Here is a 25,085-nt window from a genome sequence, read left to right as displayed (position 1 = left end):
ATTTCAAGGCCAAGAACTAACTAACCCCGTTCTAGTTTACAAAACAAATGTAAGGAGAAGAGAAAATCTAAGAAGTAGCTTAAAAAAAACATATTTAAGTTTTTGCCGTGAATAGCAGATGGAAGAATCTCCCTCCGTGCTTTTGAATAGCCAAAAAACTGGTGAGAAAGATAATGCAATGCATCATTTAAATAACTGTCAATAGAATTGTCAAACATCAGCCTATTCCTCACCAAGGGAATCGCCAGCATCAATTATTTTTATTGTCTGTAGTTTATTGTAACATTATGTTTGCTGGTTGTTTTAAATGTCTAATGGAGAGAGATTATATCCCAATTATTACTCCAGGAGCTCGTTGGTGCAGCTGAGTAAGAAATAATTTGGCCGTTTATTGTTTGAAGCAGTTTTTCCCCGTTCCCCTGCCACCTTATGCCTTCTGAGCTTGCTTGCTCACCAGGTTTTCCTGCATTTTCACTTTGGTTTCAGTCACTTTCTTGATCCAAGAGACAAATTTGGACACTTTTGTGTAAACACCAGGAGAGTCCTTTCTTCCACATCCGTAGCCCCATGAGGTGATGCCTAAAATGACCCAGCGTCCTCCTGTGCGCTGGCACATCAGAGGCCCACCGCTGTCGCCCTGGCAACTATCAACCCGCTTGTGCTCAGACAGATTGCCCGCGCAAATCATGCGGGCAGTAAACTTGTTCCTGTAGCGGCGTTCACAAATCTTCTTTGGCAGTAAGGGGACAGCGCCTTGTAATAAAGTTCTTGAGTAGGATCTTCCTAAAAAGTAGGTTAGAACGACAATGAGTCATCGCATTACTTGCCTCTAGAGTGGCCAGTGTTGGCCATTTTACTTCAATGCAATAAGGTAGAGCTTGCAACTGGCAAAGTTGATGTATGTGCTCTCAATGCCTTCCTTTTTGTTTCACACAGTGAGCTCCTGTGATCTGGCATGCGCTGCCTGAAAGGGCAGTGGAAGCAGATTTAATAGTAACTTTCAAAAGGAAATTGGGTAAATACTTGAAAAGAAAAAATCTGCAGGGCTATGGAGAAAGTGCAGGGGAGTGGGACTAATGGATTTGGATAATTCTTTCAATGATCCAGCAAAGACATGATGGGCCGAATGGCCCCTTTCTGTGCCATGTAATTCAATGTAAACAATTTTCACACAGGAACATTTATTTTAAGCAGTGCGATGCCTGTGTGAAGACAGTGCATACAATAATGCAGTAGAAGCAGGGTAAGTACTCGTACATAAACTTTGCCAATTGAAAGTTCTATTCTGATATGTTTTAAGGAGTATCCTTTTTCAAAATATTGCTACATTTACCACATTATCTTCTACCCTAGATTGGCCCCAGCTGGTGTACTGTGTCCAATTCTGGACACCACACTTTAGGAAGGACATGAAGGCTTTGGAGAGAGTACAGAAGAGATTAACTAGAGTGCTTCCAGGGTTGAGGGATTACAGTGATGTGAATAGCTGGAGAAGCTGTGATTTTTCTCCTCAGAGTAGAGGAGACATTTGTTGCCCATCCCTAATTGCCCTTGACAACTGAGTGACTTGCTAGGCCATTTCAGAGGGCAGTTAAGAGTCAGCTACGTTGCTGCGGATCTGGAGTCACATGTAGGCCAGACCAGGTTAGGACATCAGATTTCCTTCCCTAAAGGACATTAGTGGACCACAGGGGTTCCTAATGACAATTGAAACTATCAATTTTTCAATTCCAAAATTTTTTATTAATTAAATTTAAATTCCACTAGCTGCCGTGATGGGATTTGAACCCACGTCCCCAGGGCATTAGCCTAGGCCTCTGGATTACTGCATTACCAAGATGCTACCATCTCCCCATGGTGATTGGCAAAGGAAGCAGAGGTGAGGTGAGGAAAAGGTTTTTTATGCAATGAGTGGTTCGTGACAGGGTGATGGAAACTGATTTAATAGTAGCCTTCAAAATGGAACGGGATTAATATTTGAAGGAGAAAAAATTGCAGAGATATGGGGAAAGAGCAAGGGAGTGGGACTGTCAAATTTGGTCTTTGAAAGACTTGATCTAGACTTGATGGGCCAAATGGTCTCGTGCTGTGCTATTTGATAACACTGTGGCAAAGTCACGGAAGAGTGAAAAAGTGCATATTATCAGGGCTGAAGGATGGGGGACAGCTTCCTCTCTGCATGTAACTAAATGGTAAAAACCAGATTGTAAAGGTCTTTACTATCACATTGCATGTCGGAACAGGAGGAGGCTATTCAGATCCTGTTCCACTATTCATGGCCTTTGCTCCAGATCGCTTGCTACCTTTACCTGACAAAAGTCTATTATTCTCAGTCTTGGAAGTTTCAATTGACCCAACATCCACAGCCATCATTTATTCCAGATTTCCAGTATTCTTTGTGTGAAAAAATGCTTCCTGATTTCATTCCTAAAGGGCCTGGCTCTAATTTTAAGATGATACCCTTTTATTCTGGATGCCCCCCATAGGGGAAACTGTTATCTCTTTAAGTATCCTTTTAAACACCTCGATTAGATCACTTCTCAACCTTTGAAACTCAAAAAAAATACAAACCAGCCTCATAGTTTAACCCTTGACACACTGGTGTCACTCTGATGAAGTTGCACTGTACCTGTCCAAGGCCAATATATCTTTCTGATGTACTCCAGTTGGGGTCTGACCAAGGTTGTGTACAACTGAAGCAATAGTAAAAGTTAAGCTCTTTGTTTTTTAAGTGCAAGGTCACTAATAGGCACCTTTTATAAGCTTCAAAATATTTAATTTGCTAAGAAACAGGCTACTATATACCAATGAACTTATAAATGGTTCTGACAGTTTCTTAAAATCAGGTTACTTACAGACGGAGGACTAGACACTCATATTATAATTGCTTATCTTTTGTGTATTAACAAGCTGTATTAATAAAACTGCATCAGGTTACCACTCCTAAATATATCAAAGAATATTTTTTAATACAAAGGGAAAAAAATTGTTACATGAGTAAACTCTGCACTGATTCATGGAAGATTTTTCATTTGTGATTATGCAAATGAGTTGAGGGATATTTGAACTTCACTTTGGAAAAACAGCGCAAATGTATGCCCAGTTTCCTGATTGCGCCCGAAGTGGTGACTCTAGACCAAGATCATCACTAATAAATGTAATAAAGAATTCAGGGGAAAACTTCTTTATCCAGCGAGTGGTTCGAATGTGGAACTCGCTACCACAAGGAGTAGTTGAGGTGAACAATATAGAACTATTTGAGGGGAAGCTGGATAAACACATGAGGGAGAAAGGAATAGAAAGATATGTTGATGAGGTTAGATGAAAGGTGGGAGTAGGCTTGTGTGGAGCATAAACACCGGCAGAGACCAGTTGGGCCGAATGGCGTGTATCTATGTTGTAAATTTGATGTAATTCTATGAATAATTGCAGCAGTTGGAAACTGCTTACCTGTATCTCCCCAACCAGTGATGTAACAGGTTTGCCTGTTTATTCTGATCTTTTCCTTTCTGCCTGGTAAACAGACTGGTGTTGCATACTGATTAAATGTCACACAATGTCCTTCTTTGCCTTTCATTCTCACCAGCGCTATATCATTATCACTGCTGTCTGGCTTGTAGTTCTTGTGTGTGACAATCCTCTCAACAGGGATTTCTCGCTCATATTCATCCTCCACGGCTGTGTGATAATCTCCAACCCGAATAAAGTAAGGTCGCGTTTTGTTACCAAATCTGAAACATTCAACAGCTCAGTAAACACAAAGCTCTTTTTGAAATGGAGGTTTTATAAAGTAAAGTTTTTACAATGTAAGGTTTTTCACCTTTTCCATTTTACACTCTCTGCAGAGGGCGGCACAGTGGTGCAGTGGTTAGCACTGCAGCCTCACAGCTCCAGCAACCCAGGTTCGGTTCTGGGTACTGCCTGTGTGGAGTTTGCAAGTTCTCCCTGTGACTGTGTGGGTTTCTGCCGGGTGCTCCAGTTTCCTCACGCAGCCAAAGACTTGCAGGTTGATAGGTAAATTGGCCATTATAAATTGTCCCGAGTGTAGGTAGGTGGTAGGAGAATTGTGGGGATGTGGTAGGGAATATGAGATTAATGTAGGATTAGTATAAATGGGTGGTTGTTGGTCAGCACAAATACAGTGGGCCAAAGGGCCTGTTTCAGTGCTGTATCTCTCTATGATCTATGATTAGTAAGAGGAAAGGGAAGGCCAAGACATTCTCACAGCATCTCCATAGCTGCCCTCATTGGCTAAATGGGTAGCATGCTCACCTCTGAGCCAAAAGGTTGTGGGTTTAAGTCCCACTCCTAGAGTTCAGCACAAAAATCTAGGCTAGCACTCTAGTGCAGTACTGAGGATGTGCTGCACTGTTGGAGGTGCTGACTTTCAGATGATATGTCAACTAACAGAATAATCTGGTCACTATCACATTGCTGATTGTGGGAGCCTACTGTGCACAAATAGGTGGCTACATTTCAAAAGTACCTCATCAGTTGCAAACTGGTTTAAGAGGTCCTGCAGTCATGAAAGGTGCTATATAAATGCAAGTCTTTCTTTCCATGAGTAGCTGTTCTTCCATTTTCTTGCCCCCTTTTTGTTCCCTGTGTATATGACAACTCTCAAGAACATGCCAATCACCCCACCTTCCTCTGGTGCATGATGCTGATTACGACTGACTGTTTGATAAATGTTGCTGTCCGTCCCCATAGGAAGATGGGTGATGGAAAAGATCAGCCTGCAATCAGGCACAGGAAACAACATTAGGAAACGAGAGCTGATTTCATTGTAAATTCACAGCTTCCAGCTCAAACATGGAAGGCTGTTTATTAGATTATCATAGCACTTTGCACCATGTGTGTTCAAGCCAAGGATGCTCAGGATAATTGTAGCAACCTCTATCGCCATCCAAGATATCAGGGAGAAAAGCCATTCCAAGGATTTCCCTCTACTCTGGTAACGCCTCAATTTTAAAATTCTCACGCTTGTTTTCAAATCCCTCCATGGCCTCATCCCCTCCTTATCTCTGTGATCCCCTCCAGCCCTCCAAGATTTCTGCGCTCCTCCAATTTTGGCCTCTTGCGCATCCCCGATTTTCATCGTTCCACCACTGGCAGCCTTCAGCTGCCCTGGCAAGCTCTGGACTTCTCTCCCTAAACCTGTCTGCCTCTCTACTCTCTCTCCTTCTTTAAGACGCTTCTTAAAACCTATCTCTTTTGATATTTGATGACGCTCCTGTGAAGCCCCTTCGGACATTTTATTACATTAAAGATGATATGAATGCAAGTTGTTGTTGTACAGTTCAACGCTGTTCACCTGAAATGGAAACTCTTGAAGAAAATGGTCGTTTTGGAAAGAAAGGCAGAAAGAAAATAAGAGACAAGGATTTCCACTAACCAAGCAAGCAGATAACTATAGACTCCCAGAACCTGAACCAGCACCACACGATACAACGGGTAATCTTGGCCTGATCACAACAGTGACTACATTTCAGAAGTATTTCATTGGCTGCAAAGTGCTGCGGGACATCCTGAGGTTGTGAAAAGTGCTCTATAAATGCAGGTCTTTCATTCATTCTTTTTATAATTATTACATTCATATTACCAGTGGAAGGGTACCAGTGCCACCTTGAATTTTGCCAAGGATGCAATACAATCTTCGAATCTGAAGTTTCCCATTATATAATGCTAAGTTCATCCCCACTACTGCTGTGATATTGTAATACTGAATAATCAAATGTATTCCTTGGGTTCTGATGATTTAGACTCTATTTACTTGTGCTAAGGATCAGCCAACCTTTGAGCTGTATTATAATCACTGAGATCAAGCCTTACTTTTTTTATTCGTTCATGGGATGTGAGCGTCGCTGGCTCGGCCAGCATTTATTGTCCATCCCTAATTGCCCTTGAGAAGGTGGTGGTGAGCTGCCTTCTTGAACTGCTGCAGTCCTTGTGGTGTAGGTACACCCGCAGCGCTGTCAGGGAGGGAGTTCCAGGATTTCGACCCAGCGACAGTGAGGGAACGGCGATATGTTTCTAAGTCAGGCTGGTGCGTGACGCGGAAGGGAAACTGCAGATGTGCCTTCTGCCATGGAATTGGAAGACGCTATCGAAGAAACATTTGACGGTTACGCCAGTGATAGTTGTGGTGTTATAGATGGGCTTGTAGCATGTTGAATGCTATATCAATTCCTATGCTCGTCCAAGTGTACTAAGAGTTAATAAATCTTGAATTACTGCATTATGTTCACATCAGTTCTTTTGGGCTGGTGTATGTAGGATGACCAGAGCCTCTCACAGCATTATAATGAAATAGCCATGGAATGAAGCAGAGAAGCAGCTGGCATTGGCGGAGCATGGATACAGGTGTCTACAGGTATCTTCACACAACAGCATAGACATGGAGGCCTCAATTTTCCAATTATGCCAAACTGGGGTACAACTACTCTGTGAGAATATTAGCATTTTAATGTCTTCGTGCTCACTTTCTTTGTCTACTGTTTTATCAGAGGAGTGAACCCAGTTAAAATAAACAGGATAATGCCTCCATGAAAATAACAGACAAAGGAAGGTGGTAATTCCAAGGTCACCAGTGAGTGTCAAAAGTGAGTAATTAGAAAGAAAGACTTGCATTTATATAGCACCTCAGGGTGTTCCAAAGTGCTCAGGGGTAGATGGGAGTGTGGAGTTCGAGACACAAACAGATCAGCCATGTTCTTTTTGAATGGTGGAGCAGGCTAGAAGGGCTGAATGGCCTACTTCTGCTCCTAATTTGTATGTCGATGAAGTATTTTTTTCTTGAAATGTAGTCATTGATGTAGCTTCGAAAATGCAGCAGCCAATTTGCACACAGCAAGTTCCCACAAACAGCAATGTGATAGTGACCAGATCTTCTGTTTTTGTGATGTTGATTGAGGGATAAATATTGACCAGGACACCAGGGAGAATGCCCCTGAAATTCTTCAAAACAATGACATGGGAATCTTGTATGTCCACCTGAGAGGGCAGATGGGGGAAGGGGCTTCAGTTTAATATCTCATCTGAAAGACAGCATCACTGGCATTGGAGTGTCAGCCTAGATTTTATAAAGTCTCTGACTTGGAACTGAACCCACAACCTTCTAACTGAGAGGCAAGAGTGTTACCTACCGAACCACCACTGACACTTAACAGATGGCAGCCTCATGACAAACAAGCATGCACTAAGTTCTACATGGTTACGTCTCCACATTGAAGTCTGTGGCCAACACAATGCATGGTAAGTGCAAATACCACTCAAGTGCAAAACAAAAGTTAAATGCCAGCCACACTAATAAATCTAAATGGACTGAGGAAACAGGACCAAAACTACTTTTTGAATGAAAACAAGGGATTATTCTTCCCGCCCTCTGCAAACCTCTTGAAGCAGTGAGCTGCGGTCAGCACCCAGCAGTTGCTGATTAATGTGGCTCCACACAATAAACGACTCTCTCGGTAAAACGTCTTCAGCCTCAGCGAAGCTTGCCACGGCCATCCACCTCTGGAACCATAAACCAAAAATACCTTTACTGCAAAACACCTATAAACACCTCTGTGCAGTGATGGTATGTACAGAATTAACCAAAAGAGAAGAGTAACCTGTATGTTTTGTTTTAGGTCTGGGGGAAAGTTGCTTATTTTGGACCCATATGGGCAGGCATGTTTTTCCTGTTATAACCAGATTCTTGGCCTTATAGAGGCATTGAGTGCAAGAGTAAGGAGGCTCTGCTAAACCTTCATAAAATACTGTTTAGGCCTCGGCTGAAGCACTGGGATGAATTTTACCAGCCATTTGGAGATGGACTGGGAGACGGGAGGGCTGGTAATGCAGTGGGGGAAGATGTCATGAGCTGCAGTTGGATGGGCAGCCAATTTAACCACTTAAGGGCTGAATTAAGGGTCACTTCCCATACCTGCACCCCCTCCCCCCCCCCCCCCCCCCCCCCCGCTGGCATTTTACCAGCTACGGGAGGGGCCGCCACGTTGTGGGGAGACTGCCAGATAAATCCTGGCGGCCTCCCAGTAGGTTCCCAGGGGTGGTGGGGTGGGGTGGCCATCCTTAATGGCTGCCCCTTGGCCCACAGAGGGGGCCCCCTGGCAACAATGGCCGGCCCGGCAGCTACGCACCGCCGCTTGAGGGTGACCATCTCCCACCCCTTGTTCGCTGGGGCCTGCCAGCTGCTAGCGGTGATGCTGCCGAACTGCCAGCCCTCTGATTGGACCTGTAGTCTAGAAGGTGGGCCACCGTCCCATCCTCAACTGGTAAAATACCGCCCCGGAGTCCCACCTCCCATTGCCCGCCAGTGTGGGTTCCGCTCCCACTTTCAGCCCCATCCGGCGGGACTTCATCAATCCTGGAAAAATTCAGCCCATTGTGTCCAATTCTGGGCAGCACTCTTTGGGAAGGATGTCAATGCCTTGGAGAGGGTGAAGAGATTCACGAGAATGGCACCAGGGATGAGTGGTTTCAGTTACGTGAAGAAAATGGAGAAGCTGGGGTTGTTCTCCTTAGAGCAGAGAAGATTAAGGAGAGATTTAATAGAGGTGTAGAAAATGATAGGAGGTAATGATAGGGTGCATCAAAAAGCAGATTAAAACTATGCAGATTTACCTTATTTGGTTAGATGTTAGAATCATTACACAGCGTACTCATGCAACTAGAACTTAGCTGTTTAAATCAGCCACTGTGCTGGTGACCAGCGCAGGTATTGACTGTAACAGTAGCTGTTGTTACATTGAATACCCACTGCACTTGTCAATACAGGAATACAATTAAACAACAATTCCAGTTGTATCAGGAGGTAGTGTACATGTTTTAAAATTAAGTAGCACTCAATGCAGGTTCTAACTTCCTTATCGAGTACAATGTAAAGCAGAATCTATATGGATGCAAAGATTGAGCGTACCCTAGTTCTGGGAGTGGACAATGAGATGTAAAGAAGATATCACAATTAGAGGTTTTATCCACTTAAACCAGTTTCAATGTCCATTTACCTTGGTAGATATAAGTATATGGCTTTCAGTATTTGATATATGTAATCGTCCACTATAAACATGCTCTTTACAGACATAGTGGACTGTAATTGAAAACTCATGTTTTTCCTCACTCATTTTCCACAGATAGTTGTGCACATGCACAGACACATCACACACACTGTGGATGTCCTCCCATACACATCAGATATAAAGTAGGCCTCCAGATAACACTGAACGTGTTCACCTATGAACTTCATTAATCTCGAGAGACTTGCATTCAAGGGGGTACAACTTGTGCATCAAACTTATTGCAAGTTAATTTGAAAATTACAAATGCATACAAATGTACTCTCAGCCTCTCTCCCTATGTCATTCAACAAGATGCTAAGACTTGCAGTTAATGAACCATGGTGGCTATGTTCTATTAAACAGAGACTACAGTTATCCTGCTGTACATTTAGGTCTCCAGATAACACTCCAGATAACTCATGAACATCCTTCCCTGTGGGGAAAGGTTTAGCCTCTACTTCCTATCGCCTCCAAGTACCTGACTGAAATTAGCAACTTAGTCTATTGGGAATTAAAGTTAGGAATGCTCTGTGACATTGCTGGTTGAGGGCAATACAGTTTGCAGTGAAGTGACTATTTGGTCACAAAGGAATGTGTGAAGATGATCCCAAGCAAAAATAAGGAGAATTAAAGAAATGAAAATAAGGGAGCAATTATTTTATTTTCTTGATAGAATGAGCAGCAGAAAGCTTGGAGTGACAAAGGGTTATTTGAACAATGTGTTCCCTCTCGCCCTTACCCCTGAGACCTCCGGAATCTCTTCCTAACCCGTATGTGAATCAACCTCATCTATAACTCTATAACCCCCAAACTCCTTTCTCCAAAGAAGCTGGTCCCATGCATTTATAAAGACATCAACTGACCCACAATTAACTAACTTTCCTGGTGAACCAGTAGGAAGATGAAATAATCTTTGTAATTATTAATTTACCTTTATCAAAAGTAAGGCCAAACTTGGCAACACGTATACTTTTAAACTCAGCTGATCATTAGATGACATTTTCACCACCAAGTTCCCAAACAGAGAGCAAAATGTTGATTAAAATACCATTTCCAATTCCTACCTGATAGACTTATTCCCACCAATAATCCGCTTTTTACGACGATTAATTAAACGTAGGCCACACACTGAAGGCAAAGAACCTAAACATCCCAAATAAAATCGATTAACATTTAAGTTTACCACGGAATAAAAAAAAACTCTTCAGCATAAAAGCCAAAGGGTACGTCTTAAATAAGGGTTCAAAGTGGGATCTTAAACAAGCGTTAAATAATACTCTTGAAGGAATAGAAATGGTTGAGAGCAATGTAGCTTATCATGACTGTTTATGACTGTGGGGTAAACGTACTACCTATAAATAGCTGGTATATGTGTAGATTTAAACAAAAGATTATAGAAAACAAGGGACAAAAATTGTAATTCAGGCCACCGAACCCTTTCTTTAAATACACTGTGTACAGTCATCCCTTTAACCTCAGCTTCTTTCATAAGATACTCATCCAGTTCCTTTTGAAAATGAGTTCATTAAAAGGTATTAACTTCTCCTTCAGATCATTACTCTACAAAAAGTAATTTCAATCCTGCTTGAGGTTTGCTTGAGGTTTGTTAGTTCCAAAATAACTTTTGCAAAGGGTGAGGAATATTTGTGTGAAAGATTATAAAAGCATTTCGTTTCCACAGATAAAGAAAGTAAAGTTGGATTTTCACGGGCGAGGGTTATTGGTGTGAAAAAATTGTTTTGGCGAAAATATCAAGTTTGGAAGTCACTTTGTTTACAAGTTAAAAATAAGCCCAGAAAATGTTGGAATTAAAAGGCAAGTCTGTCAGTATCGGTAAAGAGAAAAAACAGAATCATGTTTCAGGAATATATCCATGTAAGCCACCTTTTTGATAATTTGTTTAGATGGCAATAATTCTTCATTAAGGGCCTGGATTTCATGGTAAAAATAAAAGTGAGGCTATCAACATTCACCGCTATATGGAGTAAATCAAGACAGTAACTCTCAGCGAAAATACTGGACAAGAATGGCTATATGGGAGCTTATCCCACTCGCCCGTCAGTGTATATCAATACTCACCACCACTGCTAAGCTCCTCCAGTGGATGCTCCTTGTAATCACAGATGACGCCTGCATCCTCACTGTGCCAGCAGTTATGGATTCCAAAGCCAGGTGTGTCACACTCAGCCAGTGAATGCTCATGGCCTGTACACCTCACATTGTCCAGGTGGATAGGTCCGTGGCCCTCCCCAAAATAGGCCATTGTTCTTGCTTTGGATTTGCCACTGCAAAGGAAGTCGTCTTTCATTGTCAGTCAGATTCCCACTTCCCCATTTCCTCTACAAAGAACGTGGGGTGCGGCAACTAGAGATTTCTTTTGACCGCCATGTATTACCGCCACCATAACCATACAAGAAAGATTTCCCAACCTGTGAAATGGTTTGAAGAGATTGCGTTTTGACAGAACAGCTGATGCGGGAAATCTTCCCCTCTGTGTTTCTGACCTTGTTAGAGCATAGTGATCAGAAGGATTTTTACTCACAACTGCCGTCCAAACATGGAGGCATAACATTAAAATTAGAGCCAGGCCATTCAGGGGTGATGTCGGGAAGCACTTCTTCACACAAAGGATAGAGGAAATCTGGAACTCACTCCCTCAAAAAGCTGTTGAAACTTGGGTGGGATCAATTGAAAACTTCAACAATGAGATTGATAAATTTTCATATGGAAAGAATATTAAAGGTTACAGAAACAAGGTGGGTAGATGGAGCTACTATACAGATCAGCCAAGACTTAACTGAGTGGTAGAACAAGTTTGAGGGGTTGAATGGCCCACACAAGCCTTTGTATTTACATAATAGACTATTTCGCATAGTTATCAGTTTAAACAAAGAAAATAAAGTGGCTATTTTTGTTAGAACAGAAGAGATTAAAGGGTGATATGATAAAGGTTTTTTTTACACGATAAAGGGAATGGAAGAGGGTAGATGGAAGATGTCATTAGGAATTTCCAGACGAGTGGTGGGATCAGCTGTTAGAACTTCAGCAGAAACCCTGGGTAAACAGCACAATTAGGTTTCCAATGGCTGATGGTATGGTGGCCAATCAGGGGAATACTTGAAAAAATCCCCCCAAAGACATATTTCCGGTGATTGAGCAGCAGAGAACAAGGAAACATCGATATCAAATCAAATGCAAGATATTTCCCTCCCTAACAGCACTGTGGGTGTACCTACACCACATGGACTGCAGCAGTTCAAGAAGGCAGCTCATCACCACCTTCTCAAGAGCAATTAGGGATGGGCAATAAATGCTGGCCTGACCAGCAACGCCCACATGGCATGGACGAGTAAAAAAAAGATGAAAGAGCAGGTGAAAGCTTATGAATGAGGGTTGTAAATATAAATTAGTGATTCAAGCAGAGAAACATGTCAACATTTAAGACTCAGCTTGATAGGTGGTTGAAGGAAACGGAATAAAGGGATTATGGCAACAAATAAAGGAGATATCGGAGATTAAGTAGAAGGGCCTAAATTCTCTGGAGTTTAAAAGAGAGGTGATCTCATTGAAGCGTATAAAATTCTTTGAGGGCTTGACAGGGTAGAGGCTGAGAGGCTGTTTCCCCCTGGCTGGAGAGTCTAGAACTGGGGGTCATAGTCTCAGGATAAGGGGTCATCCGTTTAGAACCGAGGTGAGGAGAAATTTCTTCAATGGAGTTGTGAATCTTTGGAATTCTCTACCCCAGAGAGCTACGGATGCTCTGATGAGTATATTTAAGACTGAGATCGATAGGTTATTGGACACTAAGGGAATCAAGGAATGTGGGAATCTGGCGAGAAAGTGCAGTTGATGTAGAAAATCAGCCATGATCTTACTGCATGGCGAAGGAAGCTCAAGGGGCCGTATGGCCTACTCCTGCTCCTAGTTCTTACAGAATAGGGCACCTATTTGAGATTAGGACTACAGCTCATATGGAGGATAAACACCAACATGAACTGGGTGGGTTGAAGAGCCTGTTTCTCGTGTTGTAATTTCCATGTAATTCTAGGAGGGAGATTTTGTTTGTTTGGTACCCATATTTACAGCTTGACGACAGACAACCAACAAGGGAAATCTTCCCACATATTTTTATATAATAGAACCTGCAAGGTCATCAGTATATTCACGACCCTACACTTTAAAATCAGCCCACTGTAGTCATGAGATGTTGAGGTACATTTCACATGGTAGTGCTCCCCGTATACAGTCTCACTCACCAGGAGCACAGAACGGAGAATCGAGCACAGAGATCAGCAGATTTAACCTGCCGCGCTCACAATGTTAATTTTTATGATTGGAAACTCAGGAGTGCTGTAAATCGGATGTGCCGACCTCTGTGTCAGATTCTCTGACCCACACGCCCTCACCGGGCCGCAGAGTGTTGCAAACGTTGCCCAATTACATATCTAATGTAACTGAAGTACATTTCTTCGGATCTGTCTGTTATAAAATGTCTCAGAAATTGCTCGAGAAGTAATGGCAGGTTTTAATGCGCACAGCATTACTCGTGCGCAAAAGACCCAGCAACTTGTGACAAGGAAGAGGTACCCTGTGAGCTGCAAATCGCTGGACAATTAGCATCACTCTACCATTAGCCTCACAAAAACTAGAGCTCTGTGTCAATTGCTCTGCTAATTTCAAGGAATTGCAGCATTTGCACTACAAATACAAATGAATCTTGCCACCTATAGGAATGTGATTTCATGTCATAAGGACCCTGTTAATTACATGATTATTGGTCCTAACATGAGAGAGCCTCAAAGGCCCAGAAGTGAATGAGTGAAACCGTAGTCTCACTCCTACAGGTAGTGAGTTATTACTGGAGGAAGTTGTTACTAGGTGTAATTAAAATGTTATTACTTGTCCTTTCTGTCTGCTTTGTTTGCTCTCTCTTAATTTAATCTTTCTTCCTCCTGCTACTTTCCAGTCTGCAGGAACTTTTCCAGAATCTATAGAATTTTGAAAGATAACCACCAATGCATCCACTATCTCTATAGCCACCTCCTTTAACACTCTGGGATGTCGCTCATCTGGTCCAGGGAATTTATCAACCTTCAGTTAATTTCAGGGAAAAAGGGAATTTCAGTTAATTTTTTGAGTACTAGGTCTTTATCAATACTAATTTCTTTCTGTTCCTCATTTTCACAAGCCCTGTTATCAACTTGCATTTCCAGCAATTTGCAAAAGTGAGGGAAAAAGCCCAACTCGGGCCACGAGATAGAAACATAGAAAATAGGAGCAGGAGTAGGCCATTCGGCCCTTCGAGCCTGCTCCGCCATTCATTATGATCATGGCTGATCATCCAACTCAGTAGCCTGTTCCCGCTTTCGCCCCATACCCTTTGATCCCTTTAGACCCAAGAGCTATATCAAACTCCATCTTGAAAACATACAATGTTTTGGCCTCAACTGCTTTTTGTGGTAGCGAATTCCACAGGCTCACCACTCTCTGGGTGAAGAAATTTCTCCTCATCTCAGTCCTGAAAGGTTTACCCCGTATCCTAAGACTATGACCCCTGCTTCTGGACTCCCCCACCATCGGGAACATCCTTCCTGCATCTACCCTGTCAAGTCCTGTTAGAATTTTATAGGTTTCTATGAAATCCCCCCTCACTCTTCTGAACTCCAGCGAATATAATCCTAACCGACTCAACCTCTCTTCACACGTCAGTCCCGCCATCCCAGTAATGGCCCACTTGAGCAAGTTCTGGGCCATTGTCTTGGCAGCAAAACATAATTAAATGCATTGTCAATGTGTTTCTTAGGTTTCTGAATTTTGCCATCGTTATATATGTTTTTGATTCAAGTATTCAGAGAGCTGACTGACCGCTTTAAGGTGGTCACACTCCTCGACTCACCTGTAACCCAACTGCCTGCAGACGACTCTCGCGTCTCTGTCTGTCCATCCGTCATCACAGACACTTCCCCACTCTCCATTGAGGTACACCTCCACACGCCCCTCTTTGCTGTTCTCTCCATCCACAAGTCGGATAATTGGCCCTGGAAACGCAGCAGAACCAGTCACAGAAGAAACACTGCAACAAAATACAGAAAGAAATCTACCCACCAATGTTGAGGAGCTCCAGATTCAGAGTCCTTAACATCACACGTACCAACTGACCTATTTTTGTTAGGGTAGCTCTGATTTTTCAACGTGACTCTGCCTTGTTTTGTAATCTCATCCTGCCTTCTCTTCTCTCCCTTCCCCAAATATTTCCCACTCTTCTCCCTCACACCATCTGTCCAAAATCATGAATGGTTATGATAGAGTAAATAAGGAGAAATTGTTTGCAGTGGCAGAAGAGTCAGTAACCAGAGGCTGCAGATTTAAGGTGATTGGCAAAAGAAGCAGAGGCGACACGGAGAAACACTTCTTTTACATAGCGAGTTGTTGTGATCTGAAATGCGTTGCCTGGAAGGGCGATGGAAGCAGATTCAATAGTAATTTTCAAAAGGGAATTGGATAAATACTTGAAGGGAAAAAATTTACAGGGCTATGGGGAAATAAAAGGAGAGTGGGACTAATTGGATAACTCCATCTAAGAGCTGGCACAAGCACGATGGGCCAAATGGCCTCCTTCAGTGCTGTATTATTCTATGAACTACTTTGGAGACGCTTCTGAGAATCGTGATAAGGCTGTCTATCATTGTTTTCTCTTAAACATTGTACCTGGCTGTGTGATTAAAATGTTTGGAAAGGGCAGGAACCTTAGGGTGGTGCCCTGTAATAGCACTCCTGACAATATTTAGCTGCCTGTGCTCAATTAAAGCTTTTCCAGCAATAGTATTCACAAAACAGAAACAGGCCATTCTGCCCAACTGCTCAATGCTGGTGTTTATGCTCCACTTGAGCTTCCTGCTGCCTTACTTCATCCAACCCTATCAGCATAACCTTCGATTCCTTTCTCCCTCATGTGCCTACTCAGCTTCCCCTTAAAAGCGTTTACTTGGAAACTGCATGCCTCTTACCTAAATTAGACTCGCTTATTTTATTGGTCTCTTCCTGTGCACATACCACGCCCACATCCTCGTGATGCGAGCAGTCGTGCTGGCCCCAGTTGCTCCGAGCGCATCCCAGAAGATCTGGTTCAGTCCCCGCGCAGACCACCTCATCCAGGAGTATGAAGCCAATTCCTTGTCCGAATTTAGCCTCAGGTGCCACAATCCCAGGGCCACTGGTCAATGGTAAAGACAAGTCACTGAGGCAGGAAGTACAATCGCAAAAAGACAGTGGGAGGATGTAGGTCTGCTGCGTTTTAATACAGGTAACTCCCACTACTTAAAAAACATTTTGTGCCGGAAACAAAATTTCAAATTATCAAGTGCAAACTACGCAATTTTATTTTTTCTTGACATGACTTCAGTTTAACTTGAATTGAAAAACTTTGAATTAAGAACACTGGACTGCAGTTCCCTTAAATATACCACCACCACACAAAGGGAGTTGGCTGCCCTGTTATACAACAAATAATTTCTTCATAGCTCTGTATAGTTGCGTTGCGTCCGTGTAATGTTAGTGAAATGCTCTCGAATCATAGTTGAAGCTGTTGTCAATAGCGTTACTTGTGAAAATATCCTCAACAGGCCCATATCCCTCGATAGATTTTATTTTTTCAGGATGTTTCTTTCCCTTCGTGGATTTTTCTTCTCCCATTTCCTCCCCCCCAAGGGCACTTTCTTTCATGCAAGGTTTTTGAGTGGGGTGGACAGCGATACACAAGGTATCACAACTGTGTGGGGCCTGAGACCCAGGTCTCCTTTTCTTTCTTCATTGTTTGTGTACTTGCATTTATATAGAACCTTTCGCGACCTCAGGACATCCCAAAGCCCTTTACAGCCAATGAAGTACTTCTGCTGTAATATAGGATACGCAGCAGTCAATTTGCACACAGTGCAATGTGATAATGATCAAATAGAGGTGATCAAATAATCTGTTTTTAGTGATGTTGACTTGTGGGATAAATATTGGCCAGGACACCAGGGGTGACTCCCCTGCTCTTCACAATAGTGCCACAGGATCTTTTACGTTCACCTGAGAGGGCAGATAGAGCCTCGATTTAGCAACTCAGCCAAAAGATGAGACTCTCAACACTGCAGCACTCCCTCAGTACTGCACTGGAGTATCAGCTTATAATTTTGTGCTCAAATCATGGCGTGAGACCTGAATCCCCACCTTCTGACACAGAGGCAAGAGTTCTACCAACTGAGCCACCACTGACACCTATGAAGAAAGAGCAGAGGTGCGGGACTAACTGGACAGCTCTTTCAGAGAGCTGGCATATGCATGATGGGCTGAATGGCCTCCTTCCGCGCTGCATCATTCTATTAAATAACGGATGTTGAAAGGATTTGAAATTACCTGAATCCAAGCTGCCTGCAGACAACCTGAGCATTCAAGTCAGTCCACCTGTCGTCACACACTGTACCCCAGGCTCCGTTGCGATAAAGTTCCAACCTTCCCTCACTGGAATCTCTGCCTCCAACCAGTCGTAAGACACCATCTGTAGTAATCATCCATTGAACACACGTTTGTATCATTTATTTAATAAAGGGCAAAAATCAAGAGTGCAGGTGGAGAAGAGGACGAATACTTTCATTTACATTTCAACTCCTCATGTTGAAATATCTCAAAGCACTTCACCTATGAATTACTTTTGAAGTGAAGGTCCATTGCTATGTAGGCAAACACAGCAGCTATCCTGAATCCCACAAACACTAATGAGATAAATGACCACCTAATGTGGGCAGTAACACGCCCAATATCTGGTTCAGAACCTTCATCACTAAAAATTCATGATTGTCATGAATCACTGTCCCATTGAGTGAGACTCTGTGTTGGGAGTGAAGTCTCCAGATTGTACTTTACATACCATGCTTTAACAGTGGGATACAAGGAAAGAACAGGGAAGTGGTGTTAGAATAGAAAACTCCGATGTGGTGCTAAAACAGACACAATGGACCAAATGGTCTCCTTCTGTACTAAAATGTCTATGATTCTGTGAAATAATATATTAAATGGGTGTATTATGCTTTATACCACCTTTCAGTCTGAAATAAGGAATTTCTACACTGATGCAGCAAGACCTGGACAATATCCAGGCTTGAGCTGATAAGTGGCAAGTAACATTTGCACCACACAAGTGCCAGGCAATGACCATCTCCAACAAGAGAGAATATAACCATCTCCCCTTGCCATTCAATGGCATTACCATCGCTGAATACCCCACTATCAACATCCTGAGGGGCTGGGGGGGGGGTTACCATTGACCAGAAACTGAACTGGAATAGCCATATAAATACCGTGGCTACAAGAGTAGGTCAGAGACTAGGAATTCTGTGGCGCGTAACTCACCTCCTGACTCCCCAAAGTCTGTCCACCATCTACCAGGCACAAGTCAGGAGTGTGATGGAATACTCTCCACTTGCCTGGATGGGTGCAGCTCCAACAGCACTCAAGAAGCTCGACACCATCCAGGACATGCCATCCTGACTTGGAACTACATCACCGTTCCTTCACTGTCGCTGGGTCAAAATCCTGGAACTCCCTTCCTAACAGCACCGTGGGTGTACCTACCCCACATGGACTGCAGTGGCTCAAGAAGGCAGCTCATCACCACCTTCTCAAGGGCAATTAGGATGGGCAATAAATGCTGGCCTGGCCAGTGATGCCCAAATCCTGAGAAATGAATAAAACAAAATGTTTCAGACTGCAGCGTTTCATATTAGCTTTCTAATATATGTTTGTATTTGTTGCCTACCCTAGTTGACATGTTCTTGAGTGATTGAGGTCAATTTTCACAGCTGTCGCCTGGCGTTAATTTTTTTAAATTTAGAGATACAGCACTGAAACAGGCCCTTCAGCCCACTGAGTCTGTGCCGACCAACAACCACCCATTTATACTAACCCTACAGTAATCCCATATTCCTACCACCTACCTACACTAGGGGCAATTTACAAATGGCCAATTTACCTATCAACCTGCAAGTCTTTGGCTGAGGGAGGAAACCGGAGCACCTGGCAAAAACCCACACGGTCACAGGCAGAACTTGCAAACTCCGCACAGGCAGTACCCAGAATTGAACCCGGGTCGCTGGAGCTTTGAGGCTGCGGTGCACGCCACTGCGCCACTGTGCCGCCCCATGGGGTGATAATGGCCTCAGAATGGGATCAGTCACCTTCGATGCTTGTTAACCCTGGCACTATGGTGGGTCCATTTTGAAAGGGACCTACAGCTGGGTGTCCAAAACACGTCCCTGTTTCAGGTGATAAGTCCCTGTCTATATGGAAATTGGGATCCTGGTTGGATTCTGAGAAGGGCACATCGGACTAACTTCACGGACGAAGGAACCAAGGAGACGGGCTAAAGGTAGGTATTACTTTTTCTCTTCTAGGGCCCATAAAAATATTCTGGCTATTGATGCGCCAAACCCCTACCCTCCATAATCGTACCACTCCCCCTCCCATCCATGCCTCAACCACAACTTATCCTCCAGGCGGCCGGGCTGGCATTGAAGCCTCAATCTAGTGGGCTGCACTGGAACACCAGTCACCGGTTTGGTGATCTGCAGCTGGTCTGCCGAATTCAAATAGCAGGGGCCTCTTTGCCGTTAAAACGGGCAGACCACCGAAGGTCCAAATGAACCCCACTGAGTGACTTGATGGTATGAAGGGTCGATCGCAGTGTGGGACTGGAGTCACATGTAGGCCATGGGTAGTAGGTTTCCCAGACACTAGAGAACCAGTTTTATTTTTTACAACAGTCATTCTTTCCTGCTGATCAGTCACTATTGATTAGATTTATTGAATCTGAATCCGTGACTTCAGTGTTGCTGTTCCAGTACAATAACCACCATTATACGTCATCTGTACAAGATAGTGGGGCACTTAGATTGCACTCCTGTGATCCAGGCTTCAATGTAAAAGCAACTAAGGATTCTAATTTTGACTGCTTGAGGCTGGTTGAAGTATATCCAAGGTCTATAACAACAACAGCAATTACTTGCATTTATATAGTGCCTTTAATATAGTAAAACTTCCCAAGGCCTTTACAGGAATGTTATCAAAATAAAATTTGAAACCGAGTCTCGTGAGATATTAGGAAAGATGACCACAGTGGTAGTTTTTAAGGAGCATAATAAGGCAGACAATAAAATTCAGCTACTGTGAGGATGCTAATAGGGCCCAATTTTAACTCTGTAGAAGTGGGTGCGTTTTGAATGAGTTAAAATATCATCCTATGCTTTGTTCGTGACCCTGCAGTAATCTGATTTTCCTTGTCAGAATCCTCCTCAAATGCACAGATTTAAGCAAGGTTTTACAAAAAAGCAGCTTAATTTTAATAATCAAAATATGCAAGTACCTAGCTTACAAAATGTGACTTCCACATTAGCACAAGTCCCATTCAAGAGAATGTAACTTCTTTACAGGATGTAGGGAGCACTGCTGCAGTTGTATAAGATATGGGGCTGTATGAGTTTACAAATGCTTCGCATCCTGATCAGACCTAACGTAAGGGGTACTGTAGTAGAAAATTCATTTGTGATTTGTGAGGTTTGAGAAATGTTCAGTTATGTTAAAGATTCAGGCTTATGAACAAAGCATTGCTGTTTTGGCATCACTGGTTTTGAATGAGAATAAAACTGTACATTCTTAAATTTGTGAAATAAACAACATGACCCAGGATTTGGCAGTTGTAGGCAGATCTTGTCCTGTGCAGGTTAAACGGCTTCAGAAGAAATTTGACAGCAACTGCTCTGAGATATCTAACAAAAGGCTGTTTGGCCCATTGAAGCTTAACCAATCCTACCCTCTACACTTTCATTACAGCAACCAGCGTAATTTTGACTGTCCCTAATGTTTTTACCTCCATCTTAGACGTTCTTTGTTGTAAACTTATTCACGGGTTGTGAGAGACATTTGTATTTACATCGACTGTGGTCAGAGCAATACTGTAATTTTCTGAATATAATAAACATTTTTGATCTCGAAGTTAGGGGCTGCGTATTATGCATAGTAAAAAAAACAAAATGGGTTTTTCTGCAGCCGGTAAGTAGGTCTCACGGAGAATCCAGTCAATCCTGAGACTATATAAGGGCAGAATGATGGAAACTCTCACAAGGGAGGCTATAAAAGAAAAGTGCTGTGTGCAAGAGGGTTAAACAGTGCATTCTTTGAAGATTGACTTGGTGCGAGTTCTTCTCTGAGGCAAACCATTTGGGGATTGCAAGGTTTTAATCCACCAGAGCACTCAACTGGTATCATAAGCAGTGGGACGTCATCCAAAACCTTTCACGAGATGACTATTTTGATACTCATCGTCCGGGTTTGTTAGTTGTTATGTAATAAGTCATGTAACAGGCAGGCATGCAGGAGTCTTCCGGGAGTGTGGCACTCTCGCACAGGCCACAGCTGATGTCCATCACTTGCAACTTGCCTATCATGCCCCTGGGAATAATGACTGCAATATTGCAAATGTCTATGCGTGTATCATACATGATGATAAGGCATTTTGTTCATGGAAGTCTAGGTCCATATTACATCTGGGTGTGTATTATATTTGGAGGCATATTATATTTGGAAAATTACGGTTGTTTGTACAGTTAGTCCCTTTCAAAAGTCAATAAGAGTTCGCCACATAATGTGGATGAGTCACGTGTAGGCTGGCCTACTATACTATATTGTTCCAAACTATTATATAGACATTTTTCCTAATATTCTGTTATATAAATATTTTTTCGCTTCACCCTTTTCACTAACTGCTGGATCCAGCCAGTTCTACAGTTGCTTGGACATATTCCTGGAGATGTCATCACATGATCTGCTGTTTCCCACCTCCGCGTCCCCCCTACCCCCGTCCTGCCACACACACTTGCCCATCTTTACGGCGCCCATGGCCAATTGGATGATTCTTGACTGTGTAACTTTATAACTTTTTCTTTGTAACTCGTAAACAAAAAGGGTCAAGGAACCCTTTTGAGTAAAACAAAAACACAATTTTTTTGTTGCCTCTGTGATTTTTCTCCAGTTTGCTCACAGCAGTGTCCTGGAGATTAGTCTTTAACGCCTGGAGACTCCAGGCCAATCCTTGAGAGCTGGCAAATCTAACCAGTGCACTCAAATCTACACATAGATTAAAACTATCCAGGATGCAGTTGGATCAGGGGGAGTGCCTTCACCACATGGACTGCAGCCGTTCAAGAAGAAGGCTCACCACCACCTTCCCGGGGCAACTAGGGATAGGCAATAAATGGCTAGCGAAACCCACATTCTGAGAATGAGTAAAAACAAATACAGGGTTGTGACAATGAAAGGGATAATGTTAAATTCTATGGTCATTCTTAGTGATGGGAGATCAGCTGGTTTCCGCGTGTAATTTTCTTCCCCTGCCCCAAACAAGTCAACTTAAAATCAGCGCAAGTAAACACTTGGAGGTTTTACCTGCATATAGGTCACAGGAGACACCAGCATCTTCTGCATGCTCACAGTTGTGCTCTCCCCAGTTGCTTTTCTTGCACTCATCCAAAGACAGCTCATTGCCCGTGCACTCAACTTCATCCAGTAGTATTGGACCTGTCCCGTGACCAAAGTGAGACCACATCCAGGACTTGGCAGTCCCACTATGTAGGGAAGAGACAAGGACAAAGAACGAAAAAGTCTCCTGGGTAGAATGCCAGAAACTTTGTAATGTTCCTTTGTACCCCTCTAAGTACCTATTCCATAGTTTATATGATCACGTGTGGTTTATTCCCAGTAACAATCTAAATCCATATATATGAAGCTCTTGCAAAGCATTACAGTTCACAGCTCAGTGATTATTCAGCTAGCTACTTCTAGTACGGAAGACTTAAGAAAACATTGAAACTTGCTCAGAAATTTCAGCCCTGATTTTAACCCTGCTCACCTGGTGTGAATGATGCAGGCAGGAGGGGGTTTGTGGGGGGCGGGGGGGAGTTAAAATGGCAACTGTTCACACTCCACTTTGTTCTCGCAGTGTTCCCGCTCCCTTGCCATTTTAATTCCCAAGGTTTTGGGGAATGTGGAGGTGTTATTGAGATGTTGGGGATCGATGACGTTATTCAGATAGCAACAATTTCACCTTGAGATGCAGCAAACATGTACAGTCCCCAAGTGTCTAACAAAAGCTGGTGACAAGCAGCCTAGAGCCAGAAGCAGCCCAGGCGAATAGTGATTGAATTTGCTTTTGGAAGGTTCCTTGTTGGTGAGACCACACCTAGAGTACAGCGTACAGTTTTGTTCTCCTTATTTAAGGACGCGTATACCAGCATTGGAGGCAGTGCAGAGAGGGTTCATTAGGTTGATTGCTGAGATGAAGGAGTTGTCTTATGAGGAAAAGCTGAGCAGGTTCAGTCATTGGAGTTTAGAAAGAGAAGTGATATTATTGAAACATATAAGGTTCTGAGGGGGCTTGACAGGGTAGATGCTGAGATGATATTTCCACTTGTGGGGGAATTTAGAACTAAGGGGCACAGTTTCAGAATAAGGGGTTGCCCATTTAAGACGGAGGGTCATGAATCTTTGGAAATCTCTACCCAAGACAGCAGTGGAGACTGCCATTGAATATATTCAAAGCTGAGCTAGACAGATTAGGGTTATGGGGAACAGGCAGGACAAGTGGAGTTGAGGCCAAGATCAGATCAGCCATGATCTTATTACATGGTGGAGCAGGTGCGAGGGGCCACATGGCCTATTCCTGCTCCTATTTCTTATGTTTTTGTAGCCCAAGAGGAGGAGGAGGGCGCCTCCTGGCCCAACAAGAAGACTTTGCGACTCCTCTATCCTGGGATTTCTCCCCACCCTCCTCCAAGTGGGAATAGCCCAGATTCCCAATCACTCCATGACTTAATTGTTTCTTTTGGACTCCACCAGCGTTTGGGTCTGAACTGTCAGCCTTGTCATCACTCCTGCCGACTTTGTGCAGGAGACAGAACTAAACTATTTGAAGGAGTTTACACAGGCCGTGCCTTGTGCCAAGGAGTCGCTGGGGGTTCCCTCAGGCCCCTCGGTCCACACCCCCCAAGTTAAATTAGCTTTAACCTTCATGATTATGAAACAAGAGCTGTTGATGTTGCTCACGACCTGTTTTTGAACTGCTTCATTACTTGAGATGTTAATTTTTACTACCTCCATGTTGAACATTATATTAATATTATTTACTAACTATGCATCATTAAGTTTACTGCAAATCTTTAAAAGCTATTAAGGTTTTTTTGAGCAGATGAATGGGTTGGGGAAATAAATAGCTTTCAGTTTCATGCGCCAATACCAAAGAAATTCAATTAAGATCATAACAACCACTTTTTGTAGTCTCCTCAGCATTCTATCACACATATTTAATATTTGATATCAAAATAGTAAACATGTGACTAATGTGTGACAAAACTCTACTGAGAATAGGTCAACTGAACGTGTCAAAAGTGAAATTGATAGATTTTTGTTCAGTGAAAGTATTAAGGGTATAGAAACAAGGCAGGTAAATGGAGTTAAGCTACAGATCAGCCATGATCTAATTGAATGGGAAGCTCAAGGGGCTGAATGGCCTCCTCTTGTTCCTATAGGAGGTTACTGAAACACTTCTGCACACTACGGCCTGAATTTTATGTTGCCGCCTCCGGCCGTAAAATATGGTGGCCTGCATGCACGGGCTTTACTCCATGGAGCCCCTGTGATATTAAACGCGGCGGTTCATTTATCTGGCTGGAGTGGACCAACCCCCCCCCACCACCCGATGACATGGAGGGGGCGGGCGCTCCATACCCAGCAACAGTGTCCGGCGCCACTGCGCAGACGCCATTTTTAAAGGGCTTCAAGCCCTTATATTTAATTTGAATGTTTAAAGTTATAGGCATTACAAATTTAAATTAAAAATTTAATAGAAGTTTCGAGCCCCTCTCCTACCCTCCCCAATGACTAAACAATTCATTAGCTGCCTTCACCCCCCAAATTACTTACCTTGTGCACCTGACCTTC

At 43.1% G+C, this 25,085-nt stretch overlaps 1 protein-coding gene across 2 annotated transcripts in view; it reads right to left on the bottom strand.

The window, feature by feature from the left end:
* Window positions 1–207: 207 nt before the first annotated feature.
* si:ch211-51a6.2 (neurotrypsin) overlaps window positions 208–25,085 on the bottom strand; it is a 38,037-nt gene continuing 13,159 nt past the window's right edge. The window contains exons 7-15 of one of the 2 annotated variants that reach the window (XM_068020505.1): window positions 22,536–22,714; window positions 17,457–17,598; window positions 16,067–16,296; window positions 14,956–15,097; window positions 11,139–11,344; window positions 10,124–10,202; window positions 7,393–7,515; window positions 3,451–3,731; window positions 208–783 (exon numbers count right to left, since the gene is read on the bottom strand). In XM_068020505.1, coding sequence (XP_067876606.1) covers window positions 428–783; window positions 3,451–3,731; window positions 7,393–7,515; window positions 10,124–10,202; window positions 11,139–11,344; window positions 14,956–15,097; window positions 16,067–16,296; window positions 17,457–17,598; window positions 22,536–22,714 — 1,738 coding nt within the window. In that variant the 3' untranslated portion in view covers window positions 208–427. The remainder of the gene's footprint in view (window positions 784–3,450; window positions 3,732–7,392; window positions 7,516–10,123; window positions 10,203–11,138; window positions 11,345–14,955; window positions 15,098–16,066; window positions 16,297–17,456; window positions 17,599–22,535; window positions 22,715–25,085) is intronic. The other variant, XM_068020506.1, reaches the window with a different exon arrangement.

The sequence above is a fragment of the Heterodontus francisci genome, chromosome 42 (assembly GCF_036365525.1).
Source record: "Heterodontus francisci isolate sHetFra1 chromosome 42, sHetFra1.hap1, whole genome shotgun sequence".
In the NCBI taxonomy this organism is placed as follows: domain Eukaryota; kingdom Metazoa; phylum Chordata; class Chondrichthyes; order Heterodontiformes; family Heterodontidae; genus Heterodontus; species Heterodontus francisci.
Note: the sequence above shows the minus strand (reverse complement) of the source record. Positions and strands in the feature narration are given on the sequence as shown.